The 26,067-nt window shown below is 35.6% G+C and overlaps 1 protein-coding gene across 1 annotated transcript; it reads right to left on the bottom strand.

Annotated features, from left to right (window-relative positions):
• Window positions 1-784: 784 nt before the first annotated feature.
• RNF212 (ring finger protein 212) lies at window positions 785-25,599 on the bottom strand. Its single transcript, XM_072037862.1, has 12 exons — window positions 23,613-25,599; window positions 22,006-22,067; window positions 18,297-18,371; window positions 14,946-15,002; window positions 9,605-9,663; window positions 8,306-8,370; window positions 8,147-8,216; window positions 7,304-7,349; window positions 5,932-5,995; window positions 4,055-4,124; window positions 3,030-3,226; window positions 785-1,716 (listed from the first exon to the last, which is right to left on the bottom strand). Exons 1-12 carry the CDS (start codon window positions 23,722-23,724, stop codon window positions 1,679-1,681), a joined length of 915 nt encoding a protein of 304 aa, XP_071893963.1. The 5' UTR covers window positions 23,725-25,599; the 3' UTR covers window positions 785-1,678.
• Between the last annotated feature and the right edge of the window lie 468 nt (window positions 25,600-26,067).

Raw genomic sequence — 26,067 nt, 5'->3', positions numbered from 1 at the left:
TATGTGACTTATTTTTGACTCAAATGATATTCTGTTTTCTCATCAAAATACATTTCAAAGCTGCAAAATCTCCAAAGATGAGTGGTATGTTGTTTTTTTGTTTGTTTGATTGTTTTGTTTTGTTTTTCCTTCAGGATTGAACTGTGGCTTCAAATAGATTAGGTAGTGCCTATTAAGTAGAAGACATTATCAGATACTAGGAAGTAGTTCAAAGCAGAAGAAAATTTATATACTCATTTTTATATCATATATCTTTGATGAGATGTTCCAAGTCCTCTTCTCAACCTACAGACACAAAACATGCTCTACCTAAGCAAAGCTTTTACCACAGAAAAGAAGTGGTGAAGATTACAAGAGTCATCAAGATCATTACTGAACTGTGTGCAAATCCTTCTGGTTAGCAGCAATATGGAAATCATTCTGCTCTGTGGGTGTACTTATGTTTGTGGTGTACTTTATGTTTGACAGCACGCATTTTTTATTATCATTAATTTTGTCAAACTACTGTCTCTGAAAGCATATATGATTCTTTCCTATATGATTCTTTCCAGTGACTCTTCAGTCAAGTCTTATTTATAAAGACAACTTTGTAACTTTATCAACTTCAAATTCTGTCTTCCTTTACAACCATACAAATTACAGCAAACAAACAAAGAAACAAACAAAAACTTCTGTCTTTGGGTGAACTAGCATTCTGCTTCAGCAAAACAAACAAAAAAAACCACCTTTATAAACCACTTTCTATTTTAACCTTTATTTTAGGTCAAGCAAAACATTTTAACCCAAAAGAAGTTGTATCATTTACTTAGTGGACTTGATCTCAAAAAACAGCTTGTAGCTTAACTATTTTTAAAATAGACCGGGAAAAGTTAGGGCCAAAACAAAACAAAGGTGCTCATTTGATTAGTCATTCATACCAAAATTTTGCCAGATATACACAGTAATGATGGGAATTTCAATGGAAGTTATTCTCAAAAGAAAAAGGAGGCATTCTGGCACCCTCGGTTCAGAGCATCAAGTTGCTATTCTTGTGTGTAAGTAAAGGCAGTCACTGGCACAATACATCTGTTCATACCAGTTCCCCCATTTCATTGCATTTTGGGAAGATGTTATTGCTACCTAACTCAAATGGTAAACTGCTTGGAGTGTGGCATAGTGTTTTGAGCTTGGCAGAGCCTGCTAGGAGGTAATATCCCTCAACCATACACTATTAATCAGTGCAAACTGGTGATGTGTTGAATAAGAACACAAATTTGGATTTCTGGAATCAAATGTTCATAAATTATTATTTTTTTTTCAGGAGTTGGGCATATATATACAAGCACAACTACTTAAAAACAGTGTTCTGCTGCAGTTCACTGCATTCACAGCAAGATGTATTCATTAAATATAAAAGCAAAAAATTGTCTTAACACAGTTAATAAAGGCTGTTTATTTTTACAATATATTTTAAACCAAAATTTCTTTAAAAAGCCAGAGCTTTTTGTACTCTTGCTTAATGCTACTGTAGATGGTAATCAGCAAGACCAGCAATGTTTTAAATACATTATTCAAACTGGATAGTTAGCTCTTTTATGTCAGTTTTATATTTTATAGAAATTACAAATACTTTGATATCCAGTGACTGTATACAGTTTTTCCAGATGCTTATCAAACAAAACAAATCGCAGATGTTTGCTTATCTTTCTGATGTATGTCCTCCAAAATTAGCTGATCCTATAATAAAAATACAAATAGAAATATTTTTAATAAGTTTAAAGGAAAACTTTATTCATGTAAATTATTTTGGGAACTTAGTCAAGGAAAGGGGAAAGTAAAAAATAGCAAAATTTAAAAATACAAAACATACATTTTCATGAGAACTTTTATACAGCTTTTTATGAATCTAAATATGCTCCTTTTTATGTAAATAATATAACCAGATTTCTCCTTTTGTAGAAGAATATGCTACACAAGCAAATGTCCAAAGTAAATATTATTGTTCTGCATCTGAACCACAATTAGCTAGTAAACATATAACTCAAAGAAGACCAATACTAAAGTTCCATATAGCTGCTTTTATTCTAAAAATGTAAACTACATTTATTAATGTAGTTTTATACTCCATTATTTACAGAACCTATCAGGCTCATGCATTATTTCAGATGCAGTATTCCAGATTTAAACAATTACGAGGTAAACTTTCACTGTCTATGGGTATTCATAATTTGAATATGAGTGAATTTCTTGAAACATTGTTATTTTGGTTTCGTGATATTTCCTTATATCTACAGAACAGCTTGTCTATGCACTCAAAATTGCTTGGCATGTGTTATTCCTGGAATAGAAAGGTCACGTTTACAAATTTAGACTAAAAAATTCTTTACAGAAGAATTAATGTGAATAAGTTTTCACTTGTTATGTAAACTTTGCAATACAAATAATTGATCTGCCCAAATTAATCTTCTACACACACATCTCTTAAGCCGGTATCTATGTAACTACTTTTGCTAGCTTTGTGCTGCAACAATTATTACCCTAGAGTAATTCATTTTTTACAGTAACATTCAGATATTGATTCCCATTGACGATCTGTTTTGCTGTGACTACGGAGTCACTGCACTTCTACCACTAATGCTTTTCTTTTTTCTGCTCTTTACTTGAGACTTGCTGCAAGATTAGATTTTCCAAATAATTTAGAAATTGTATTTTTATAGAAAATAATTAAGGAAATCATCAAATTTAAACCTCTTAAAATAGTATTGAGGTATGAAGCAAGAACATATTTTCACAGCAGATACTCTATTTTAACAAAGGGCTAAGGCTGATCATAAATATAAATTTTCTTCATATTTTGCCGATAGCCTACTTCCAATTTTCGAATATAATTTTAGTCTTGCGTAATTTATTTCTTATTTACTGTTATCCCACCGTATTTATTACTAAAGTACTTATTTACTGTTCTCCAGGAAATCAGTAATAAACATACGTTATGCTGATATTTTTCAGGAAAAACTGTTAAATGTTGTTATATGATAAAATATACTTGCCTAAGTGTTGTCTTTGTAGAATTCCAGAGATGGTGATAGGATGTCTTGTTACAGATGATTGTGGGGAAGGTGATGTAAGTGGATACAATGGAGGCGTTCTGAAATCAGAAGCAGTCCATGATCCCCTTCTACTGCATTGTGATCCAGATGGTGATATAAGCGAATATCCATTATGTGGTAGGCTTACAGGTGTGGATCTATCAATGAAATTAATTCATGGATAAGATTTGATGTTCCTTTCTCAGAACAACAGACATCAAAACCTTTTAATTTCATATTGCTAACATTTTAATTAAAAATACCATACTTTCTTGTGTTCTATAGATTCCTTATCTGATTTTTAGTTATATAGTTTATATAACTAAATACATATATATATATAGTATGGTTATATATATATACTTATTGTAAGTAGCAGGACAAAACAAGAATCAGTGATGGAAAAGAAGAAATATTATGTTATATAAATATTAAATTTATGCTAGAGAATTATACTGGGATTAATAACTATAGACTACAATAGTACTTTTTACTGACTGAAAACCATTTTAAGTTGTTGTGTTTTGTTTTTTTTTTTTGATGGTAACAATACTTACAAACAGATATTTTCAATATTTAGATGCAAAACTTGAAAAATTGTGACACACAGCATAAGGATGTTCAAGTTCTTCAGAGAACAGCTGTTATGTAGATACCATGCTGTCATTTTTGACTTTCAGAAGAGTTACAGAGAAGCTGTTCCACTTCCTTAGTATAAAATTACTGCTCTTTGTATAGAACTATCATGACTGAGTATGTCCACAGTTACAAAAACAGATTACCTCTGCACATTTTTAAGAAAGTAATTTCAAAATATAACCTTCCAACAATAAACAAATTCATATAGGTGACAGCTAACTTGCACAGTAACATTTCTTCAGACATAGAATATAGCCTTTAAATGTGCAGATTCATAAAGACCAGGCAAGAGTCCAAATTCAGTATCTCATGAGAGACTATAACATCTTTAAAAGGTTTTTAATTACCTTGTAGATCCTGCTTTATTTTGACTTGATGTTATTCCAGATGACTGAGAACTTCTGTAGGATACACTACCTGTCAGAATTACATTTTTGAAAACAGGACCAAAATTAATTACATACTTTATTTAAGAGATCACTTTGGAAAAAAAAAGGATTAATATCTGGCACAAATTCATGATCAGTTTATTCAAGAATGAAAAAGGGTGCAAAAATACAACAGAAAATGAAAGATAAGGAATTGGTTGACTAAATGAAGTCAACATGTCACTTCAGAAATGATCAAAATAGCCCTAAAAATAATTCCGTTTTGGAAGGGATGTAGCACAAACAAGGCATTACTGACGCATGCTTTGTCTTCTTGCTGGAAGAAGCTCCAGCAGAAGTGAAAACTATCAGAACTACTCAGCAGCACTCCAGTGATGGTAAAGGTGAAAAACTGTCTTTAGTCTCAATAGATTAATTCCTACATAGAATTTAGCTATCACAAAGATATCATATTGCACCATTCCTTAAAATCTTTTCCAAGTTTAACACAGGTATGTTGGTTTCCTTACCCTACTCTCACTGATTAGATTAATACAATAGTTTTGAAGTATTTCAATTCCTCAGCTATTGTTTTTGCCCCATTAATCTCCTATAAAGAAATCTTCCTTACTTTACCATTGCATCATTGTTTCTACTTGCCCTTACCTTTGCAAGTATGCTTCGATTCATGAAGTTTATCCACTGAAAAACTTTCCGGGTTGATTCTGAAATGTGCTGAGCACATAACTGTCTTATAATTTTACTATCTAATTAAATATCTATTTATATTTAGACACACATGCAAAAATTATGTAGACTCTGAATATCTTGTTAATTAATAAATTAGTAATTTAATAGGCAAACATGCATTTAGGAAGGATCTGAACATATAAATGAGATGCAATATAGAAAAAGTCATTTTCACTCCTTCATTACAATTATATTACAACTGCATTGCAATTTTAATTATTATCCTTGTTTCAGGTCTTTTATACCATGAGAAAATATGAGTGCAAGAAGTTCCGTATGTGGCTCTTAACTACTGGAGCCAGCTGTAAGAGTGCCTAGAATACTACAGAAGCACACTGAATGTAAAACTGAGAATAGGAGGGACACATAAATGGTAGACCTGCAAAGCACTAGAAATTCAGGGAAACTCCTCACAAATAAACAATGCCCAAAGAAATTGCACTACTTTCAATAGGCTGCCATTCATGTCTTATTTACCCAAGAGCTGCCCAAGTGTTACCCAAGATCTTCAACAGACAAGGAACAAAAGGCAGTACAGGCAGATAAAACGTCTTCCACCCTAATATAGTGATATCATGCCTAAAAAATAAATCACCTCACCTGAAGAAATTCTACTGTAATTCAAATTAATTTCCTTACTTTTGTTACAAGATATTTTTCTAGTTTCCTAGAAAATTTAGTTTCCTCTCTTTTCCTCAAGAGATTTTTAACATGATTTTATGGACAATATTAACCTCTGGTAACTATAAACCGGTATAATCACGAAGGCTAGTGGAGGGCCAACACATACTGCAAGCATGTATGTTCTCTTCAACCATACACAACAAAGTATTTTCTTTGCAAATGTTGACTATGGTTGCTCAGCAAATATCATTTTGGTTACCAGAAATTATTCACAGAACTGGGTAGGCAAGTATGGGGAAGACTTACTTCTTTCTTCATTTTTAACTATTTCCCATCTGCTTGATTGATGTCTATATGGTAAATTCTTTACACCTCAATATAATTCAAGTTTGCTCAATAAATTGCTAATGTATGGATTTTAATTTTTTAGTCTTCTTAAAGAAATACAATTTTTTCCAGTTACAAACTTTAGTCTTACATACCCATACGTCCATCTTGAGGAGGAGTTATTAGTGATAATCTTATTGGACCAGTCCCTGTCTCAGGCTAAATGAATAGTATAGCATTAATTATAGCGTACATTGATTATTAAGGTATTTTAAGCAACAGCTGTACAGTTTTCAGGACTATAAACTTGAAGATTTTTGTCATTCTCTACAACCAGGTTTGTTCATGGCACTAAAATGCCATGAAATAAAACCTCAGAATTAAGTTACTGTAATAAATTATAAGTAATTAAGATAGTAATACACTTGTTAATGCCCCTGTGCAAAGCCTGCTGCATGATCACCTGGTCAAGCAATGAACAAAATGTTTATGAAAGGTTAAAAAAAAATGACTGTCATAGTACACGCCTGAAAAACACTTTTATCCATCATAAATGGAATTTCGGGAATGCTTGGAAAGCCAGAGTGCCAAGCGTGCCAAGTGATTCACCACTTTAACTTCAGATACTTCAAATGGGAGCATCTACATCTAATCTGATCACCTTAAATGCATTTTATAGTCAAGGAGAGAACAACGAATGAATATACTTTAAAATGAGATAAGTAATTATAGTATATAATATATAATATATAATTATATAAATATAGTTATAAGGATCATAATAATTCATAGGTTACACCTAAATTCATAGTTATAATTGATATAACTTATCCATAGGTTATAAATCAAATCCTGGGATGCTAGCTTAGATTTCCACTGGAGCCATCTACATGAGGTCTGGTCTTACAAACATTCCCAGTCTTTAACATATTATAAATTGAATTTAATCCCAAATCTATTTCATCGAATCATAAAATTATTTGGGTTGGAAGAGACCTTAAAGACCATGAAATTCCAACCCCTCTGTCATAGGCAGGGACACATTCCACTAGACCCAGTTTATCTATTAGTAACATTTCTCTTGAAAACAGTTACAACACTTTTATAATGAAAGTGAGGTTTCAAGAATTTGTCATTTAATTTACCAACAGACCTTTAAAACTGTATAAGCTGTCTGGACATAGTCCTGGACAGCTGGGTCTAGGTGGCTCTGCTTGAGCATGGGGGTTGGACAAGATAACCTCAAGAGGTCCTTTACAACCTCAACTATTCTGTGATTCTGTGATATGGCACGTGGAGAATAGAATTCTAGAAAATGGTGTTTTTTTCTATTTTGTTCCATTCTGGGGGTTATTTGACTTCTATTAAACATCAACCATAATTGAAATTAGCATGGACATAAGAATTGGTTTGAATTGGAGGTAGAGGGGAAATGGTGGTCTTCTTTTACAGTATTAAAAGGATTGGAGAAACCAAAACCATGTAAATACATATTTAATACATACATATATACAAAAAAACCCTTACCTTCCTCATTGGTGAAGGTAAAGGATCAATCTCCATTGGCTCCATTCTTACAATAAAGGTCAAAATAAGTATGACATTGTAATTAAAAATAACAAATTCTTTATAACGACTAACATTGTGTTATATTGTTATGTTATATTTGACTAATAATACAAGAACATAGTATCTAACACATAACACACATAAGTATATAGGACATGTTCCAAAACCCTCTATGGGTAAGAAAAATACATTATTTGATTCTTTGAGCTTTGATTTAGACATTTACAAAAAACTTTTTTTTTATGATTAACATTATTCTTATATTTAAATCTACATATAAATATATAAGTATATAAATATTTGTCACTTGTCTACACAATATGGGCATTCTATTTTTTTAAAATTAATTAGTCACAGCAAAAGAAGTCTTGTAGCTTGAGCAAGCTGCATATTTAATTTATTTAACATTTTACGAGCGTTGAATGTCTTAATGGAGGTCATCCCATCTAACTTTAGACAGCTACATTGTAAACATAGCTGTCTGTACAAGCCATTTAGATTTCCCCTACAGTTAACGGGAAGAGTTACTCACCAATCAATCTATCTATCCAGAAAATCTTTAAAATAAGGTGCATCATGTCTCAGATTTTTTTTCTAGAGAGTACCAAGGCAATCTATACAACTAGCTGTTATGCACACTAGAGTAGATATCCCCACTTCTTTTATGCTGACAGAGTTTACAGAAACAAACAAACAAAAAATCATTTTAAACTCACTATAAAAGAAGTGGCTTTGTGTATAAGGTGTTAGTGTGTTGTCATTGTTAAGATTTTCATTGAAAATCAATGGATTTCCACCTACGTTTCAGAAGTTGAAGGATGACTAGGTTGAAGAGAACATGAAGAGTAGCCATTCGGTCTTCTTGAAGGAACTAAAGTTATTAATAAATTTAATATTAGAACATTGCTATATCCAATGATACGTATTCCATAGTTAGTATCTTAAAACAGCATTTCTTACTGGAAAGTGGGTTTCTACTTGTACTGGAAAATGGCAGTGGAGTAGTTTGTTGAGGAGTTTTCATACTAAAAGTGAAAGGAAAAAAAAACGGATGTGAATTGAAAGCTCTTTTGGTTAATTCATTTTTCTAACTGGTCAATATCCAACTGGTCAATATCTAACTGGTACTTTATCCATTAATAGGTACATAGTAGCATAACACTCTTTGCCATGAAGCAAAATAAGCAATACATTTGAGAAGCTATTAAATTAATCTTCTCTGTGTTATAATGTCTGTATCAGTCACTGCATGCCCAACAATATCACTTTTAGATGACATGGCTTTTCATGGAACAAGACTGTATGGAACAACATGGCGATTTTATGGAACAACAGACACTAAAACATAACTATTTACTACAGTTGTGATAAAAATCTTTACCTTGATGTATATATATTCCCATCTTTTAAAAATCTAGTTTTCAAAGGGAATGTTGGCACATTTATGCTATTCACCAACAGCTATGTAAAATGGAGATTTTCTCAATAACCATAAATAAGAAGAACCTGCCTACTGGCTATGCACGGAGAACCCCTAGGTCACACTGTCTTGATAGAATTTTGTGAAAATCTGAAATTCAGTAAGAATTCTGTTGTTGATATAACCAAGGTGCTGTTTATGTGAGATGCAAACAATGAAAAGGAGACAGTAGATAGAATCATATTTAGACTATGAAAATCCACCATATACCTAGTTACTTTGAACTGTGCTTCTCTCAGTTATATTACACCAAAGCACCATAAGAGAGCATAATGCAGTACTATTTGCATGTCATAGTCAAAAGAAAGCCTAAGAAAGAAAAAATATTTTGCAATTAAATTGCTGGTTTTGTGAACTGTCTTGTCAAGGAGATCTCAGGATCCTTATTCACTGGTATACATAAAAGTGACATTATGGAGAGGGGCTCCTCTGAAGAAGATGGATCTACAGGGAGTACAACATTGTAACTAAACACCAAGAACTCTAAAGCAAACCAAGCCTGTCAAGTACTTTTCCAGTAGTTTTTGAAGTTTTTTTAAAGTAACTACTGATTTGAAAGGATTCCTTCCTGACAGGCTTGATTAATGTGAAGAAAATGAACCTGATGACAGAAATCATTGCTCATTCACCTCTGCAAAAATATTATTCTTCTATTTATACAACATGATATATAAGAGAAAGGCAAACAAAGCAATTTTTTATCGTTTAACAATGAAATCTACTGTAGTCTGATTAAAAAGAATATTTGTCATTTACTTTCACTGCATTAAACCTCTTACCATTGTATCTGATGCATTTGTTGTGTTGCTTTCCTGAGAGATTCCTCCAGCTTTATTCTCTGTGACATAAAGATTTAAACAAGCTCTCTTTGTATGATATACAACTTCATTTTCATAAAACCAGCATTCTAAAGTGTTGAAAGGTTGTATTTTATTGCTTTTAATCCTAGGTATAATTGCTATTCCAGACTTATTAGGTACAATGGGGTAAGATTGGAGCTGTTATATGGATATATTACCCAGCCAGTCTGAAAACGATAAGCTGCTTTTTAGCAGCTACAGACTTAGTTTGATTATCTTTTCTTAAGAAGTGTAATACTGGATAAATTAATACCAAGAAAAATGCTTAAAATAGTTTGCTTCTATTTTTCTTTCTCTCTTCCATATCTGATATGCTATGCTCACTAAGCCACTTTCAATAATTTACTAGCAGTCCTGGCTAACCAGGGAGGTCCCAGTTGACTGTAGGTTGACAAACATGACTCCAATCTGCAAGAGGGGCAGGAAGGAGGATCCAGAGAATTACAGGCCTGTCAGTCTGACCTTGGTCCCACAGCAGATGATGGAGCAGATCATCTTGTGTGCCATATGATGGCACATAAAAGTGATCAGAAGCAGCCAGCATGTGTTTATGAAAGGCAGGTCATTCCTGACTAACCAGATCTATGACAAGATGGCCTGCTTAGTATCACAGAATCACAGAATCACAGAATTTCTAGGTTGGAAGAGACCTCAAGATCATCGAGTCCAACCTCTAACCTAACACTAACAGTCCCCACTAAACCATATCCCTAAGCTCTACATCTAAACGTCTTTTGAAGACTTCCAGGGATGGTGACTCCACCACCTCCCTGGGCAGCCCGTTCCAGTGCCTCACAACCCTTTCAGTAAAGAAATTCTTCCTAACATCTAACCTAAAACTCCCCTGGCGTAACTTTAGCCCATTCCCCCTCGTCCTGTCACCAGGCACATGGGAGAACAGGCCAACCCCCACCTCTCTACAGCCTCCTTTAATGTACTTATACATAGCAATAAGGTCACCCCTGAGCCTCCTCTTCTCTAGGCTGAACAAGCCCAGCTCCTTCAGCCGCTCCTCATAGGACTTGCTCTCCAGGCCCCTCACCAGCTTCGTCGCCCTTCTTTGGACCCGCTCAAGCACCTCGATGTCCTTCTTGTAGCGAGGGGCCCAAAACTGAACACAGTACTCGAGGTGCGGCCTCACCAGAGCCGAGTACAGGGGGACGATCACCTCCCTAGCCCTGCTGGTCACAGTGTTTCTGATACAAGCCAGGATGCCGTTGGCCTTCTTGGCCACCTGAGCACACTGCTGGCTCATATTCAGCCGACTGTCCACCATCACTCCCAGGTCCTTCTCTGCCTGGCAGCTCTCCAACCATTCCTCTCCCAGCCTGTAGTTCTGCTTGGGGTTATTGCGCCCCAGGTGCAGGACCCGGCACTTGGCCTTGTTGAACTTCATACAGTTGACCTCAGCCCATCGGTGCAGCCTATCCAGATCCTCCTGCAGAGCCTTCCTACCCTCGAGCAGATCGACACACGCACCTAGCTTGGTGTCATCTGCGAACTTACTGAGGGTGCACTCAATGCCGTCATCCAGATCATTGATGAAGATGTTAAAGAGGACCGGCCCCAGCACCGAGCCCTGGGGGACGCCACTAGTGACTGGCCTCCAACTGGACTTGGCTCCATTTACCACAACTCTTTGGGCCCGGCTATCCAGCCAGTTTCTAACCCAACGAAGTGTGCGCCAGTCCAAGCCAAGAGCAGCCAGTTTCTTGAGGAGAATGCTGTGGGAGACGGTGTCAAAAGCCTTGCTGAAGTCAAGGTAGACCACATCCACAGCCTTTCCCTCGTCCACCCAGCGCGTCACTTTGTCGTAGAAGGAGATCAGGTTCGTCAAGCAGGACCTGCCTTCCATAAACCCATGCTGGCTGGGCCTGATTGCCTGCTTGCCCTTCAAGTGCCGCATGATGACTCCCAAGAGGATCTGCTCCATGAGCTTCCCTGGTACTGAGGTCAAACTGACCGGCCTGTAGTTCCCCGGGTCTGCCCTCCGGCCCTTCTTGTAGATGGGCGTCACATTTGCTAGTCGCCAGTCAGCTGGGACCTCCCCCGATAGCCAGGACTGCTGATAAATGATGGATAGGGGCTTGGCCAGCTCCTCTGAATAGTAGAGGAGGTAAAGGCTGCAGATGTTGTTTACTGCAATTATAGTAAAACATATGACACTGCTTCCTACAGTATTCTTCTGGTGAATGTGGCTGCTCAGAGCTTGGACAAGTATACAGTTGACCGGGGGAAGAACTGACTGGATGGCCGGGCCAAAGAGTCACGGTGAATGGAGCTCAACTCAGTTGGTGACCGTGGGTACCAGTGGCATTCCCCAGGGCTCATTCTTGGGGTCAGTTTTGTTTAACATTTTTATCAATGATCTGGATGAGAGAATTGAGTGCAACCTCCAAGTGTGCACATGGTACCAAGGTAAGCAGGAGTGTTGATCTGCCTGAGGATAAAAAAGCTGCAAACAATGCTAAACAATCTTAGAAACATCAAAGATACATAAGTTTTAGTGCATTTTGTACTATCATCTGGAAAATATACTAATAACATTATTTCTAAAACACCAAATACTGTAATGTCCATATTTCCCGTTACAGATCCAAAATGTATTCAGTTCTTGGCAGTATCTATTTGTAGTAAGATTATGTGAAGAGTATTTCCTATTATTTTATAAACACAGCCAAAAAATAATTCAATTAAAGAATGTTACCAGCTTGGAAAATTAAAGAGTCCAAAGAATATCAGGCTAACTCCCTAGTATGTGTATTTTTTTACAGTTATGCATTACATGATCATACACAATTTTTATGCAGGATGGAAAAATTTATTCAATAGCCTCCATACTGCATTTGCATTTTATCCTCAATTTCCTGTGTGACTTCAGATCTCTGCTACTTCACACTATTATATTTTGATTTGAAGACAAGTTATACATTTTCTTGTTAACTTTTCATGCCTTCACAATATTTTTTTTAAATTCTTTTAAAATATTTCCTTCTTTATAAGATCACACTGTTTGTGGGAGATATTATGTGCTTTTGCAGGTGTGAAACTGCACAACAGATCAAAGACAAAAATCTAACACATGTAGGATAAGTTTGGTTTGTATATATATATTCTTTTTTCTAATGAAAGTTAGGTTTGATTAAGAGAATGACCAGTACAGATGTCAGGAAGAATGTACTTTACGATACCAGTCTCTAGGACTGCATCATTTCAATAACAAAATGCCTTAAAGAAGGTGAACAGCTATGTGCTTTTTAGTATTTCTCAGTTCTTACAGAACATGGGGGCTAGTCTTGTCAGGAATACAGACATCAAGTATCCACACCACATGCCATCATCTGCACCCCAGTATTTCTGAAACTCACAGAAACAGCAACAAAGCTTTTATCAAGGTCATCAGAGCTGTTGGCTGACAGTGAAAATAATGACAGACTAGAAATAAGGAAAGGAACCACAAACAAGATAGGCAAGCATGAGAACCCCCTTTTGTGAATTGCCTTATGCAGTACTCTGCCTTTCCCAGAGGCTAAGGCCCACGGAGAGGGGGTGGCAGGAAGAATCACTTGTGTCAAAGGGGAGACTTCTGCTTCCTTAGTTTCCCAGGAGTCATTGCCATTTACCAGACTGTTAATGCTGTAAATCATTCTTGCTCCATCCTTTTCCCACTCACCTCATCTCAAAGCCAGTGTCAGGAAGCCTCAATGGTTATAAACCTGAGTGTGAGCATCTATTCCCACTCTGCCATCCCAAATGCCTCTGCCTGATGTGATCTACCCTTCTCTAGCCACTTCAGACTCCCCATCAGTAGCCTTGAAAGAGGGAGCATTGCTAACTGAAACTCACAGAAAGGGGATGGGTATATGATCACAAAAGGAAATTCTTCAACCCTTGCTCACCTCACCCTCACTGTCAAACCATTTCTCCACCAAAACAGCCTCACCAATACTAGCCATTGCTTCAGATAGAATGTTTAAGACAATCAGCCTCTTCTCACCCAGAAACGATGAAAGTAGTTTTAAAATAATAAAATGAAAAGGAAAAACAAGAAAAGCACCTCAAACAGTGTGCCATTGAAATAAAAACCAGCCAAACTTTCAGCTCTCTCTACCCTGGCACCTGAACATCTTCTCTAGGTCAAGCAATCTTCTTTGGTGCTTTACAACCACTGGTGAATGAGTATCTTAACAGCAATTAACTGAGAAAGTAATCATCAAAAAGCATTAAAAAATCTTCAAAAATTCCTTGGAGATATCATTTTAATTTATGCACAGTTTTAATTTATGCACAAATCTAGTAAGAGCTTTATTTTATTTTGTCTGTAGGTCTGAGCTTTACCGTCTGGAGTCAGTGTAATAGGTTATAGGGGACCATAAACTCAGGATTCCTCCATAACCTGTCATTGAAAACAGGACTGGATCTTGAAAGAACCACCCACTCCACAGTACACCAGGACTGATCTCAAAACAAAATCATGAAACAAGGGGAGAATGGACCACATAGCACTTAAGTTTACAAGCTCTTCTGTCCATGGGAATCATATCATCTGCTCTTCTCACACACAAAATGGCCAGTTGTCCAGCTATGAGTTTGCCTCTATCATTTCATACTTAGGGTCCCTACTGATGTGTACTATGTATGCACCAGTACTATCAAATAGCTTTTAGTAAGATAGCTGGCCATGCTTAGAAATAAATGAAACAGCCACCTATTTTCATAAATATTTGGAATTTGCTGAAAAATTAAAAAAAAAAAAAAATTGGATTTCTTTCCAACCTGCAAAGCAAGAGACGTAGACACAAATTCAGTACCTGTTCCTGAGGCTGATAAATTCTATTTCTCTCTCCATTAAACTACCCTTGACTCAGGGTCTTTAATCTCCTTTCATACTGTTCAAGCTTTTCATTTAGTTTGTCAGCCCTAGACTTCTTTTTCTTTAGGCTTATCATCTTTGTACCAATCTCTCCCTGTCTCTTTCACTTTCTCCTCCATACATTGAGTTAGTTTCTTCCTTCCTGATCTTTTGACTCCTCATTTATTTCAGTCACCCAACTAGCAGCCATGTATTTAAACTATTATTAACAAAGTTCTCACATATTTTAAACAATTAAAAACTGATATTTATAATGACAGAAAGGTGACAACCCTGATAAATAATTATAAGTATTCCAATAAACGATAAATGTATTTTCTAAAACTTAACAAAAGTAATAAGGCAAACATAGCCAACAAAAAAATAAAATATAAAAATTAGTTTTACCTTTTTTCTGTGGTATGCTAATAAATGTTCACGATTTTTTTCTTGAAATTCTGAAATCTAAAAGTAAAATGGTTAGTTATATAGTTATGGAGAGCTTTATCTAATTACATTCATGTAAATCAAACAAAACTAACAAGTAGTTGAGAAGAACTACTTCACAGCACACATTTTTCTATACTTCAATAAGTATTTAACATTTCCTTTATATAACTCTTTAAATCATCTTCCAAAAAAGCATTCCAAGTCTAAGTTATTATCACTGACACGGAAAGTCTTATAAATATTAATTAATTTAGTATAACCTACTGGTAGATTTATTTCACTGAATTTGTATTTTAACACTGTTCAATATTAAGGTAAAGAAATTGGAAAGGCAGTTTACCTGAAGCGTTTCTTAGTCACTAATGTTAAGGAAATACACAAAATTAATGGCAACATAAAAAGTAATGTATCTTTCTGGCAATTATAACTTGCCTTGTAAAAATATCTTGTTAATTAAAAAACTAATTGTTAGACGCACTGTCTGATGGTGTGTAAGCACTTCTTGTTGTATCCAAATGAGGATCATAAACTATGACAGGTTAAAAGTTAAAAGAAAAAAGGTAAGCAAGACAAGAGTTTGATGAACAAGTTACAATAGGCAGAAACTTACTAATAAATCTTTCTTCTGACCTCTTAGGAGTAAGAAAAATGCCAGAAAATTTGTAGGTCCAAAGACAACCAAAACTAAATACTCGGAGAAGATAAACTTACAGTGGAATAGCTAACTGAAATGGTTACTTCTGGTTCACTGTAGAAGAGTCTGGGAGATTTCCATTCAATACTCATCAAAAGATCAGAAGTGTCTTCAGAAGAAATGATAGAAGAAACAGCCAAAAAGGAACAATAAGAATTCCCAACATCCTGTCGTTCCAAAATTCCTAATTCCTAGAAGCTAATAAATAGGCAAGTAAAACACCGGTTTAACACAGCTGAAGGAGATCATCAGAGAATTTCCACAAATACCCAGACTGGGATCTGTGCTGTTCAGCATGTTTATACATGACCTCCAGAAGAAGGTGACTAGCAAAGCTATTATTAATATTATAATAGCAAAGTTTGCTGATGATATTACGTTAATCATGTTAATGAAATTAAGTTCATGCAGTAAAGAAATTCAGAGCAATTTTATGAGACTGAATGGCTGAGTGACTGCAGTTCAGTCTAGATAGTGTGAAGTGATATACAGAGCAGAAAAAAAATATCTACATTTATTCATAAAGTAATGGTCTGTGTGCTGGCCCCTACCAGCTAGAAATGGGTCCTTGGGTATATAAAAGAACGATCTCTGAAAATATCAGTTCAGTGCTCAGTATCTGTCAAAAAAGCAAACCAGATCTTAGGAGTGGTTAAAAAAGGAATAGAATAGACAACACCATTATTTCACTGTAAATATGTGTGATGACACTGTATTCTGAGTCTTCTTAACACCTCAGAAAATATATGGTACATCTGGAAACAGTTCAGATTAATCAGAGGTATTTAATAGCATCATTACAAAGAATGACTGCATGGATTATGAGTTTTCATGTCTGCAAAAGAGACAGCTGAAGAAGGGATGTGTTAGCAGTCTAAAACGAATGAACAGCACAGATAGAGTACATATGAATAGTTGCTTTTTCCTCTTCCATGGGATGCAAGAAATCAAACAAAACTAACAAGTAGCGAGCTAAAACCTGAAAAAATGAAATATCGTCACAAAGTGTAACCTGTGAACCTCCTTTCCATATTAGGTGATAAATATTCAGAAAACAGCTTGACTATCAAATGGAGAAAAATATCCATCAAAAGCTTCTGAATGCAATGGCATCACCCTACCTTGACAAATCCCTTTGCCACAAACAGTTAAACAGTAGGATCCTGTTCTGAAGACTTATCACTGCATGACAGTCTTGCTCTCATATGCTTTCTTAAGCACCAGCTGCTGTGATAAAAATACTCTTAGATAAACCTTTGTCCTAATGCAGAACAAGCTTTTTCTTAAAGTCCTTTAATGCTGGTGGAAGTTCTGGTCATTTCTTAATGTTTTCCAGATTTTACAGGTTTTCCCTGTTTCCTAAAGGTTAACTCAAGCTACAGAAAACCTTAGACTTTTGGTATCATGTCCTACTTTTTCTTTCTCTGGCACATTACAGAAATTTATATTCAGGTGTGATTGGCGAGATAGCTGTCTGAATTTGTTCAGTTTGCATAATAACTGCTCATCTTTGTAAATGTTGCTAAAAAGTGTGTGTCTGAAAGGATCCAGGAAGGCATCTCATTTACCTTTGTGTCAGCTATGGATCTTCAGAAGATGATTGCTGAGGAAAGGGACCATGCTCAACTTTGAAGTCAGAATAGAGCAAATATGAACCCTACAGTCACTATTGCCAATGAGGAGATTCTTAAGATGAAGGGAAGAGGTGATCTTTGTTAATTTTCTACTGGATCAGCAAGCTCATCACAAGATCAATCAAGCACCAGCACAAAGGAGGTGAAAACAAATGGAAGCTGCAGGTCAGCTGAGGAAGGATGTACTACTTACAGTTCAGCCTAGAGTGGTTGAGGCTGCCACTGAAATGTTCAATAAGAGGGACAAGGATGAGAAGCAGTCTCAAAGCCAAGCTGAAGAGACAGAGAAAATGAGTATACAGTGGGAGTTTCTATGTATTTGTTTAACCCAGAGAATTACTAAAGTTCATGGACTGGAAACTAAGAATGAAAGGAATCTGTCCAGAGTTTAATGAAGGCAGGGAGAAAATTTACCTTGAAATCTTTTATTGTAGATCAGGGTTTGTTTTCACATTTTGGGAACTCTATTTTCATTATTTTTAATAAAACCTAGCTCTTGAGATCAGGAATCTGTTTACTCTCTATTTCCTTTTTTTTTTTTTTTTTTTTTGAGAGAGAGAGAAAAAAAAGGGGGGAAAGGGGAAAAAAAAGTGTGTGGGGGGAGCATACATCTTAGGGCTTTAGCCAGTTCAGGTTTTCACTGTGTAACTTTTCATTGCCATAATTACTGTACATTATTTGGGCCTGTTTAAGATTCTGGCAGATCTAATTTTTCATTTCACGGCATTGAAAGTGATTCTACATCACTGAAATAACCAGAACTAGTGGTCCTCAGAGAGAGCTTGAAAACATAAGCAGAGAACATGATGAATAATTTATGCTTCCAAAGAAGTTTGAAACTGTGAAATTAAAGAAGCGAAGACAGTAACAATCATACATTCATTTTCAAACATTCATTCACATGTTCTTCCCCACTTACATAAAAATCAGGAAAAGTTTCTGATTATTTTATATAGTAAAAATGTTTTAAGAGTGATTCACCTGTGTTATTTCTTTTGAATATTTCTTGCATAATGTATCTATTCCCATGAACAGTGACTGAATATCAGGACTTGTCTAGCAGGAAAAGAAAGTATACCAAGGTTAGTACTTTTTTTTTGCAAGCTATATTAAACAAAGCATTTTGTGAAGTGTTCCTTAAATTGAATGATGTACATGAATCAAAAATTGACAGATCAGGAGTAGGACAATATGGAAACTAAAAACAGTTCAGTTTTATTTCCTGTATTAAATATCTGGAAAGCTTTGTGCTTTTGTTTAACTATATTAGACACAAATACTTTTATTGTTAGAAAGACAGTAACAATTTGCAGAAGACATTCAAGATGTTGTGCTGCCCTGGAGGAAACACTGCCTTCACACCAACAGCCAGGTTCCTGCAGCCCCTTTCTGGGCTTTTTGGCTCTCTCCATCGCCAGCTACATACCTTACCATTGGTATATTGTAATAAATATATATTTTTTATTTGTGCCAAGAGAGAAATGCTACAAAATGCAAAGTGAGTTTGAAATTGATAGTGACATTTGGACATCCATTCACATCTGTAAAACAATGTAGTTAGTTAAATGTTGCTTTAACCCAGAATAGGTCTGACTCAACGTAGTCATAAGAAAAAACAAACAAATTACTCCCTTAACATATTTATGCTGGTTATAGTAATAAGTTAAAATGTTACAGAGTGATAATCAGTGATCACATTTCAATATTCTTCATGGGAGAACTTTATTAGATTTCTACTGTAACAAAATGAGGAAAATGAGGAATCTAAAAAGGCAAAAACAATCCCAACATACTTAGATGATGAGGCAGGACTGTACAAGAAAATAGACACCCTTCATGTAAGGAACAACCTTTCAAAAGCCAATAAAAAAATAGAACCGAAACTGTTGCAGGCAAAATGCAATTTAATTCTAGAAGTTCTAAAGAATCCTAGAAAGATTAAAAATTTGAAAAATGAAAGAAAGGTGAAGTAAAGAAGAAGCTGACTACCTATGAAGGAAACTGCAGTTCTTCTAAGCTACCAAGAAATCAGAAAGATAAGCTCTAGTATTTAAATAAATAAATAAATAAATTACATTGAAATTAAAAAGAATTAGGATTTGCCCTATTTAGAAACAAAAAATGTAGAGAGACAATACTTTTATTTACTCTAGAAGTAGTATAATACTGGTGTAAAGTCAAATAACCATGGCTATGTAACAGCTTCATTTCCCAAACCTATTTTTAATGTGTACTTTTATTCTATAATTTTGATAACAAAAGTTGATTCTCACATATATCAAAAATAATTATGTGAGGGGCTAAATTAATAACCCACATTTGCAGCAGATTTATATCTTTTGTTCCTCACATTTTGATATCAGCTACTTCTATGTCATGTACGGCAATGAAGCTGAGCAGCAACGGCACACACTGTCGGGTACTCTAGCACTGTATGTGTGGCTGCCAAATGCCCTCCTGCTTACTGTTGAGCTGATCTTTCATTTCTCTCACCATGAGAACTAGACCTTCCTTGCTTTGCCCAGCTACCAATTTTCATAGGACTCACGGGATAAATTTAATTGTATTTGAAACGTCCTCTGCTCTTTGAATTTAGTTGACATTAGCCAAAGCTGCCAAAAGTTTCCAGAAGGGTGAACTGGCTGGCTAAGAGAAAAGCAGACAGACCAATAGCGCACTCTAAACTATCTATGGCATAAGAGTAAAGAGAATACAAGACAAAATTTTAGCGTCTTTAAAATGTGCTCATAGGAGACAGCTCTAGAAAGTTATTCAGAGTCCTAACAAAGCAACGACCTTGGTTTTGAGTCCCTATTAGATCCTGAAGGAAATAAAAACCCAGTGAGCTTCATTGCTGATTTATAAACTCTTTAAAATAAAGGATGGTAGAAAACTGTTTAGATTTTATTTGCATGGAGGAGTAGCAGATGTTAACATGATATTCTGAAATAATGAGCAGTGAGATTCTGATTTATCAGAACTCTGAACCATCCTCTGGGAAACAGCAAGTGGGGACCATGAAATAAAGAAGGAAAATATAAAGGTGATGCATTAACGTAAAGATGAGAATATTTAATGTGTAGATGTTGATTACCCCAATATACAATTTAATAAGGAGTTGTAACACATTTGCAGGACCTCCTACTCATTGAGAATTCTGCCATAGCATTAAGCTCATAAAGGTTACCAGGTATATTTCCACTCAGGTTCCTGAATTATAGAGCCATATGACTTTTTTTCTATGCATCTTTAATTAACATTCCAATCATTTTATCTGTTCTTAATCAAGGCTAAGTAATCATCATTAATGTCTTTTTTAAAGAATATGATAATTTGCTTCCTTCCAGCCCTCCAGAGCAATGGCAGGTTCTAATAAAACATCTAATCTTTTTGTTAGTATCACAACCATTGCAATTTTAAATTCCTTCAGTATTTTTGAACTAAATTATCAAGCTTTCTTAATATGTTGCAATTTAAGACTGATCTAACCTAGAAGTTAGCTTTGTTTTGAGCAAGGGGCTAGACAAGACAACCCCCAGAGGCTCCTGACAACCTAAATTCTGTTTCTGTCAACCCTGTGACTGAAATTGATAATGAAACTTACACTGGAGTAGGTTGATACTGAAAGATAATTAAAATGCCTCCTTTAGAGGTTCTATGAAGGTTTTTTCATTTGTTTTATTTGATTGCAGTGTTCATTGTTCCTTTTTATTACATTAGCATTTTACTGTTTTGCTGTAATGTTTTACTTCTATATAGAATTGTCTTCTTCACCATCTCAGTTCTGAAAGATTGTGTTTACAGATGTGAAATACAGTGTAACAGTATTTTAATTTTCTTTATGTACAGCATGTAGATGTAGTCTATATATTTACATGTACACCAACTCAGTTTTGAACACAACTAAAGGAATCATGCCCTTCTCTAAGGTCACCTCTTCAGGAATAGTCCCGAATTATCCTCCAGTTCATATGCATGATTGCCTTACAGCCTTGTACGTTTTAGGTGTACTGAATGCTCTGAGTACTTCTCTTCTACCCTTGTACAGATGACTTGTCTCTTAGGCAGGTGTCAGTTTAGGAAAATATAACTGTTTTCAAAGCCCACATATGGAATCAGATAAGGAGAAGATGGTTCCTGGGAGAAATTAGAAAATTAAATCTTTCTAATGATTTCTTAAGAAAGACAACTAAAAGGTATTCGTTCTCTAGTAAATAACAAGAATTTCTATAAATACCACAGATCATCTCTCAATTACATGGCCATGAGGAAAACAAGGAAAAGAGAAAATTTAGAAAAAAGCCCAACACACGTGAAAACATTGATGGGCCCCCATGCAGATGTTTGCTTCAGTCCATTACATTACAGTCCTTTTTCTCTGATGTACAAACAACATTTTCCACATTTTGACAGTAGTTACTCATGTTACACAAAAGCCATTATATTCTTGAAAAGGTCAGAGTGATTTACTGACCAACAGAGTAAGAGGGTGTAAAGAGAGTGTAAGCTTTCCTTTGAAAACCTGTAAAGCTAAAAACTATAATGAAAAGTATCTAAGTCTACCGAACTATCATCAATAAATTCCAGTCACAGTCGGCAAACAAATGGGAAGTATTTTGTAATGCAAATAATTTAGCTGTTAAGCAAACCACAGATTAATATAACACAATAGTACTAAAGCTTCATTTACCTCTTTTGAAAGGAATATTGTACGACAAGCAGTTCTGCAGATCAAACACTCATCTTTTTTGCCTGTAAGGTAAAGACACAGTTAAAATGTACATCAATCAGAATAGCTATTGAATACATTTTTAATAGAATATGATGCCTAGAATTTGAAACCTTTGTTTGGAGCTTACTGAAGGAATATGAAGGTGATATAAGAAATGCAAATAAACATGAATAAAGAATTTGATTCTACAACAACTAGTGCACAGTTGCACAGGAAAAATGTGTGTGAATGTCATCTGGTCTTAATCCTGCAAATAAGTATTCATGTAAATGATTTAATGAATATCATTAGTGTCACTGAGTGCAGGTGACTCTTAGTTCCTTTGATTTAAATAGGACTACTTGCCTGGTTTAATTAAATGCATGCTTAAGAGCACTAATGAGTTAGAGCCAACCAGATATATGACTTTTTAGTTTGGGACTGTCTTGCTCTCTCGACAAAATATATGAAACTTTAACTTCAAAGAATTAATAATCTTACCTTGTGATTTTTTCCAGTGAAAAATTAATCACCTCACTTTTTAAAACTTCATCATTTTTAAAATCTCTTTGATTATTTGCAAATATATTAGCAACTATGTCTCGTAAATGCATATGGCTGAAATAAATCTGATAATTTTATTATATGCTCTCTTTCTAAGAGTTTTAAAGATCAATGTTCATAAACATCTTTAAAGAGGAAATATATTTCATTATCATTATTATTGAGTTTACAGAAAAAAATAGTTTCTTGGGGACTTTTTTTGCTAAAGGATATTAACAACCAAAAGGAAAACAGTGGTTCATGCTCTAGTAGTCTACAGATTGCATTTAGAGGTGGCTTTTTATGATCCTCTTTCGTCTATAGCAGAAGTGCAAAACCTTTTAGTCAAAAGATTTGTTTTTAATTCTGAAATAACAGAGGTATCACTTTTTCAGTGTGCAGTTACCAAAAGCAGGGCATTTAACATGATCTCAAAGGGAAAAGCATGAATGCTTGCCTGCTATTTTTTTTTTCTTTTGAAAAGGAACTGCTGTATTCCCCTATGTTTTTTCCACATATTTGCATGTAAGAAAATCACAGAAGTCCCGGAATATGGCTCAGGTATTGCATAAAACACATAAAAGCATCAAAACATCGCATAAAATCCTTCTAACACCAGATTTTCTCTGGTGTTTCAGTAGCAATACTGATATTTAAAATGTCTTCAGACTAGTAGCAAAATCTGTCCTCAAAATATAAATCCTATGTTTTGCAAATTGCTCGTTCACTTTTTTTATTTTGTTTTTACAATGCAGATGTCAATCATAAGCATCAGGACTCAACTTTTATAAAGCTTCCAGTTTTCAGCATCCAAGGTTTGTTCTCAAGATCAGGCTGCTCCAGCCATATTCATCTGGAAGCATTCACAGGTTGCTCATACTACTTAAAAGAAGAACAATTGAAAAGGTTTATCCATAACATTAGGTCAACAAAACGAAAGGCCTTTCTTTTTTTCCATAGTGAGTTGGAAGTGCTAATGGCCAAGGCGTGCCAGCGCTGCCTGAGGAGCCGAAGCAGGGCGCCCCGCCTGTGGCAGCCATTACCTTTCTGGAAGCAGAGCTCACAGATAACATGGCCGCAGCTGGTGAAGAGGAACCTTGGGGTGGCCTTGCGGGGCTCGCAGAAGCAGGCGTTGCAAAAGACTCGGACGGCCATGCAGCAGAGGGGCAGGAGGGGCTGGTCGGGAGCGGGTGGCTGAAGCAGACGCTGTCCCTTCTTGTCGCCCTGGGTCGAGGCCTATGGGCCTGCCTCTGCCGCGTCCCTTCCGGCTTGAGGCGCCGCAGGGCCCTGAGGTGAGGGGTGGCAGCACCCCTTCCACACCCAGCGTGGGACCTGGAGGAGGCACGATTTGACCCTCACTCCAAAAAAAAACACCAGGATTTTTGTGACCTTTTGCTACCAAACTGGAGAGGGTGCCCGTGCAGGGGATCCACTCTGTGAGGTTTCCTTCTCTTCCCCACACAGGTGCCCAAACTGCGCCAAGCACCAGGGCTGCTGGTGGCGCTTCGCCATGAGGCGGTTGTGTAACAGGCACTGCCGCTGGGACATGTGGAAAACAGTGATGTTTCTTTCCTCTTTTCTTCTTTTTTCCCTCTTTTCCTGATTTGGAAAAGTTATTAATGTAACGGAGGTTTGCTGTTGCTTCTTTTGGTGGAGAACAGAGGGCAAATAGAAGCATTTGGATTTTCATTTTTTTCAGATAACAAGGATTGCAAATTTCCCTTGAAAATTTAAGGGAAAATTCCCCTACTGACCTACTTAAGATAGCTCTTAGCATGACAGAGCTGCAGACTGCATTGGAGGAGCCTCTGATTTTAAACTTGAAGAAGACTACTGCCCCCAAAATGCTTCCCAAAAGAGCTCTGTTTCAACTTTTATGTTTGTATTGGGTCTAATTGTATTGGGTAGATCTAATTAAAAAATCTCGAAGGAGACCGAAAACATTTCACCAAATCAGAGATATTTAATAATAACAATTCTAGATAAAGAATAAAGCACTATCAAGGTATATTCAAGGCTCAACGTTGCAGTGCTGGTTTGAGTTTATACCTAATTAATTCTGAGGTATAATCAGCTCCTTTATAATTTCTGACATGGTGCTTGCCCATGGTTTAAAATCTTAAGTGCATCTTAAGTGAGATGATTTAAGTTTATAATTGGGATATAGTTAGGAACCTTATACTAGGTATCAGCTAGGTTGGACCAAAATGTCATAGCAATAATAGCAAACTTTCTTCTCGGACTTAGCGTACCATATGGTTTAACTTGTCTTTCCTTCTTTCCCACCACTAAAGATTTTATTACAATATATATTTTAAGAGAGTGTTCTATAAAAATGAATTTAATAACACTTATTTAGTGGTCATTTCAACTCACTGTCATTTCTCAAGTCTGAGAATTTTAAATATAAGACACACCCCAGTGAATAGCTTTACAAGATTTTCTTTTGATTGATTTGGTCCATGGAGTATTGCTTTTTGTCTCTACTTTTGTCAACTGTAGGGATTCTCACATACTCACAACTGTATTCACATTTCCGTACTGTAAAAATAAATGTAGTTAAAGGACAATGTCATTTCATTGCTAATGAAAACAAAAGGTGAGGAAAAAAAAAAAAAAAAAAGGCATTTCCTTTAAAACAATAATTTCTCCAGACATATTTCAGTTTGCACTATCTTTTAGACCAGCGAAGGGTCTGGAAAGACAAATAGGAAGACAAAATGCAGTAAAGGGCAATCACAGTGCTCTCTGGAAGACCTTTTTCAAGAATTTCTGTTTATGTGTTAACCAAGTTGTTAGATGGATCATTTTATAATAACCTTCACCTCATTCTTGCACTGCTGCTGCTTTGTCACGCTAATTATCTGAATTTTTAAACGCTTTTTTTTTTACTTGTAACTGCATGACGCTGTAGCTCCTTAGCTAGTTGTACATAAACTAGCTAAATTAAGACATAAAAATATATTCAACCAAGCTGCAATGTGACACGGAAATACATAATTAAGACAAAAACTGCTAAGTTCCTGAGACAGTCATGTTACAGTTACTGAATAATTAAAATAAAAATAATTCTCCAACATAGAATGAGACTGCAGAATTTAGTATATGTACAACTTAAACATAGTATACAGGAACAAATTCAGTGTTTACCATGAAAGCTCTAATTTGGTCTGTGTTGGCATTCTTCATAAAGATTATAATTTATATAAACAACTGCAAAAGGTCAGATCCCAACTCTATAGCTTAATGTTTAGGGCTTATCTGGGAACAAAGAGTAACTAAAATTCCAAATTGTTTGTCTGGGTCTCCGTCTCTTCCATGGTAATTGTTGCATCTTCTGATCATAACAGTAAATATAGGCTCCACTGTCATGTAAAACTTTGAATATTTTAAAAGAAAATAGTCACAATTATATTAGAAGAAAACTTAGTGTGCATACAGTGCAATATGCAACTCTCACCAAATTAAGTGCCACAGGGGATATAGTTTTTTCTCTAT

The sequence above is a fragment of the Anas platyrhynchos genome, chromosome 4 (genome assembly GCF_047663525.1).
Source record: "Anas platyrhynchos isolate ZD024472 breed Pekin duck chromosome 4, IASCAAS_PekinDuck_T2T, whole genome shotgun sequence".
NCBI lineage: Eukaryota > Metazoa > Chordata > Aves > Anseriformes > Anatidae > Anas > Anas platyrhynchos.
The sequence above is the reverse complement of the archived record's forward strand: the minus strand, read 5'-3'. Positions and strand labels throughout refer to the sequence as shown.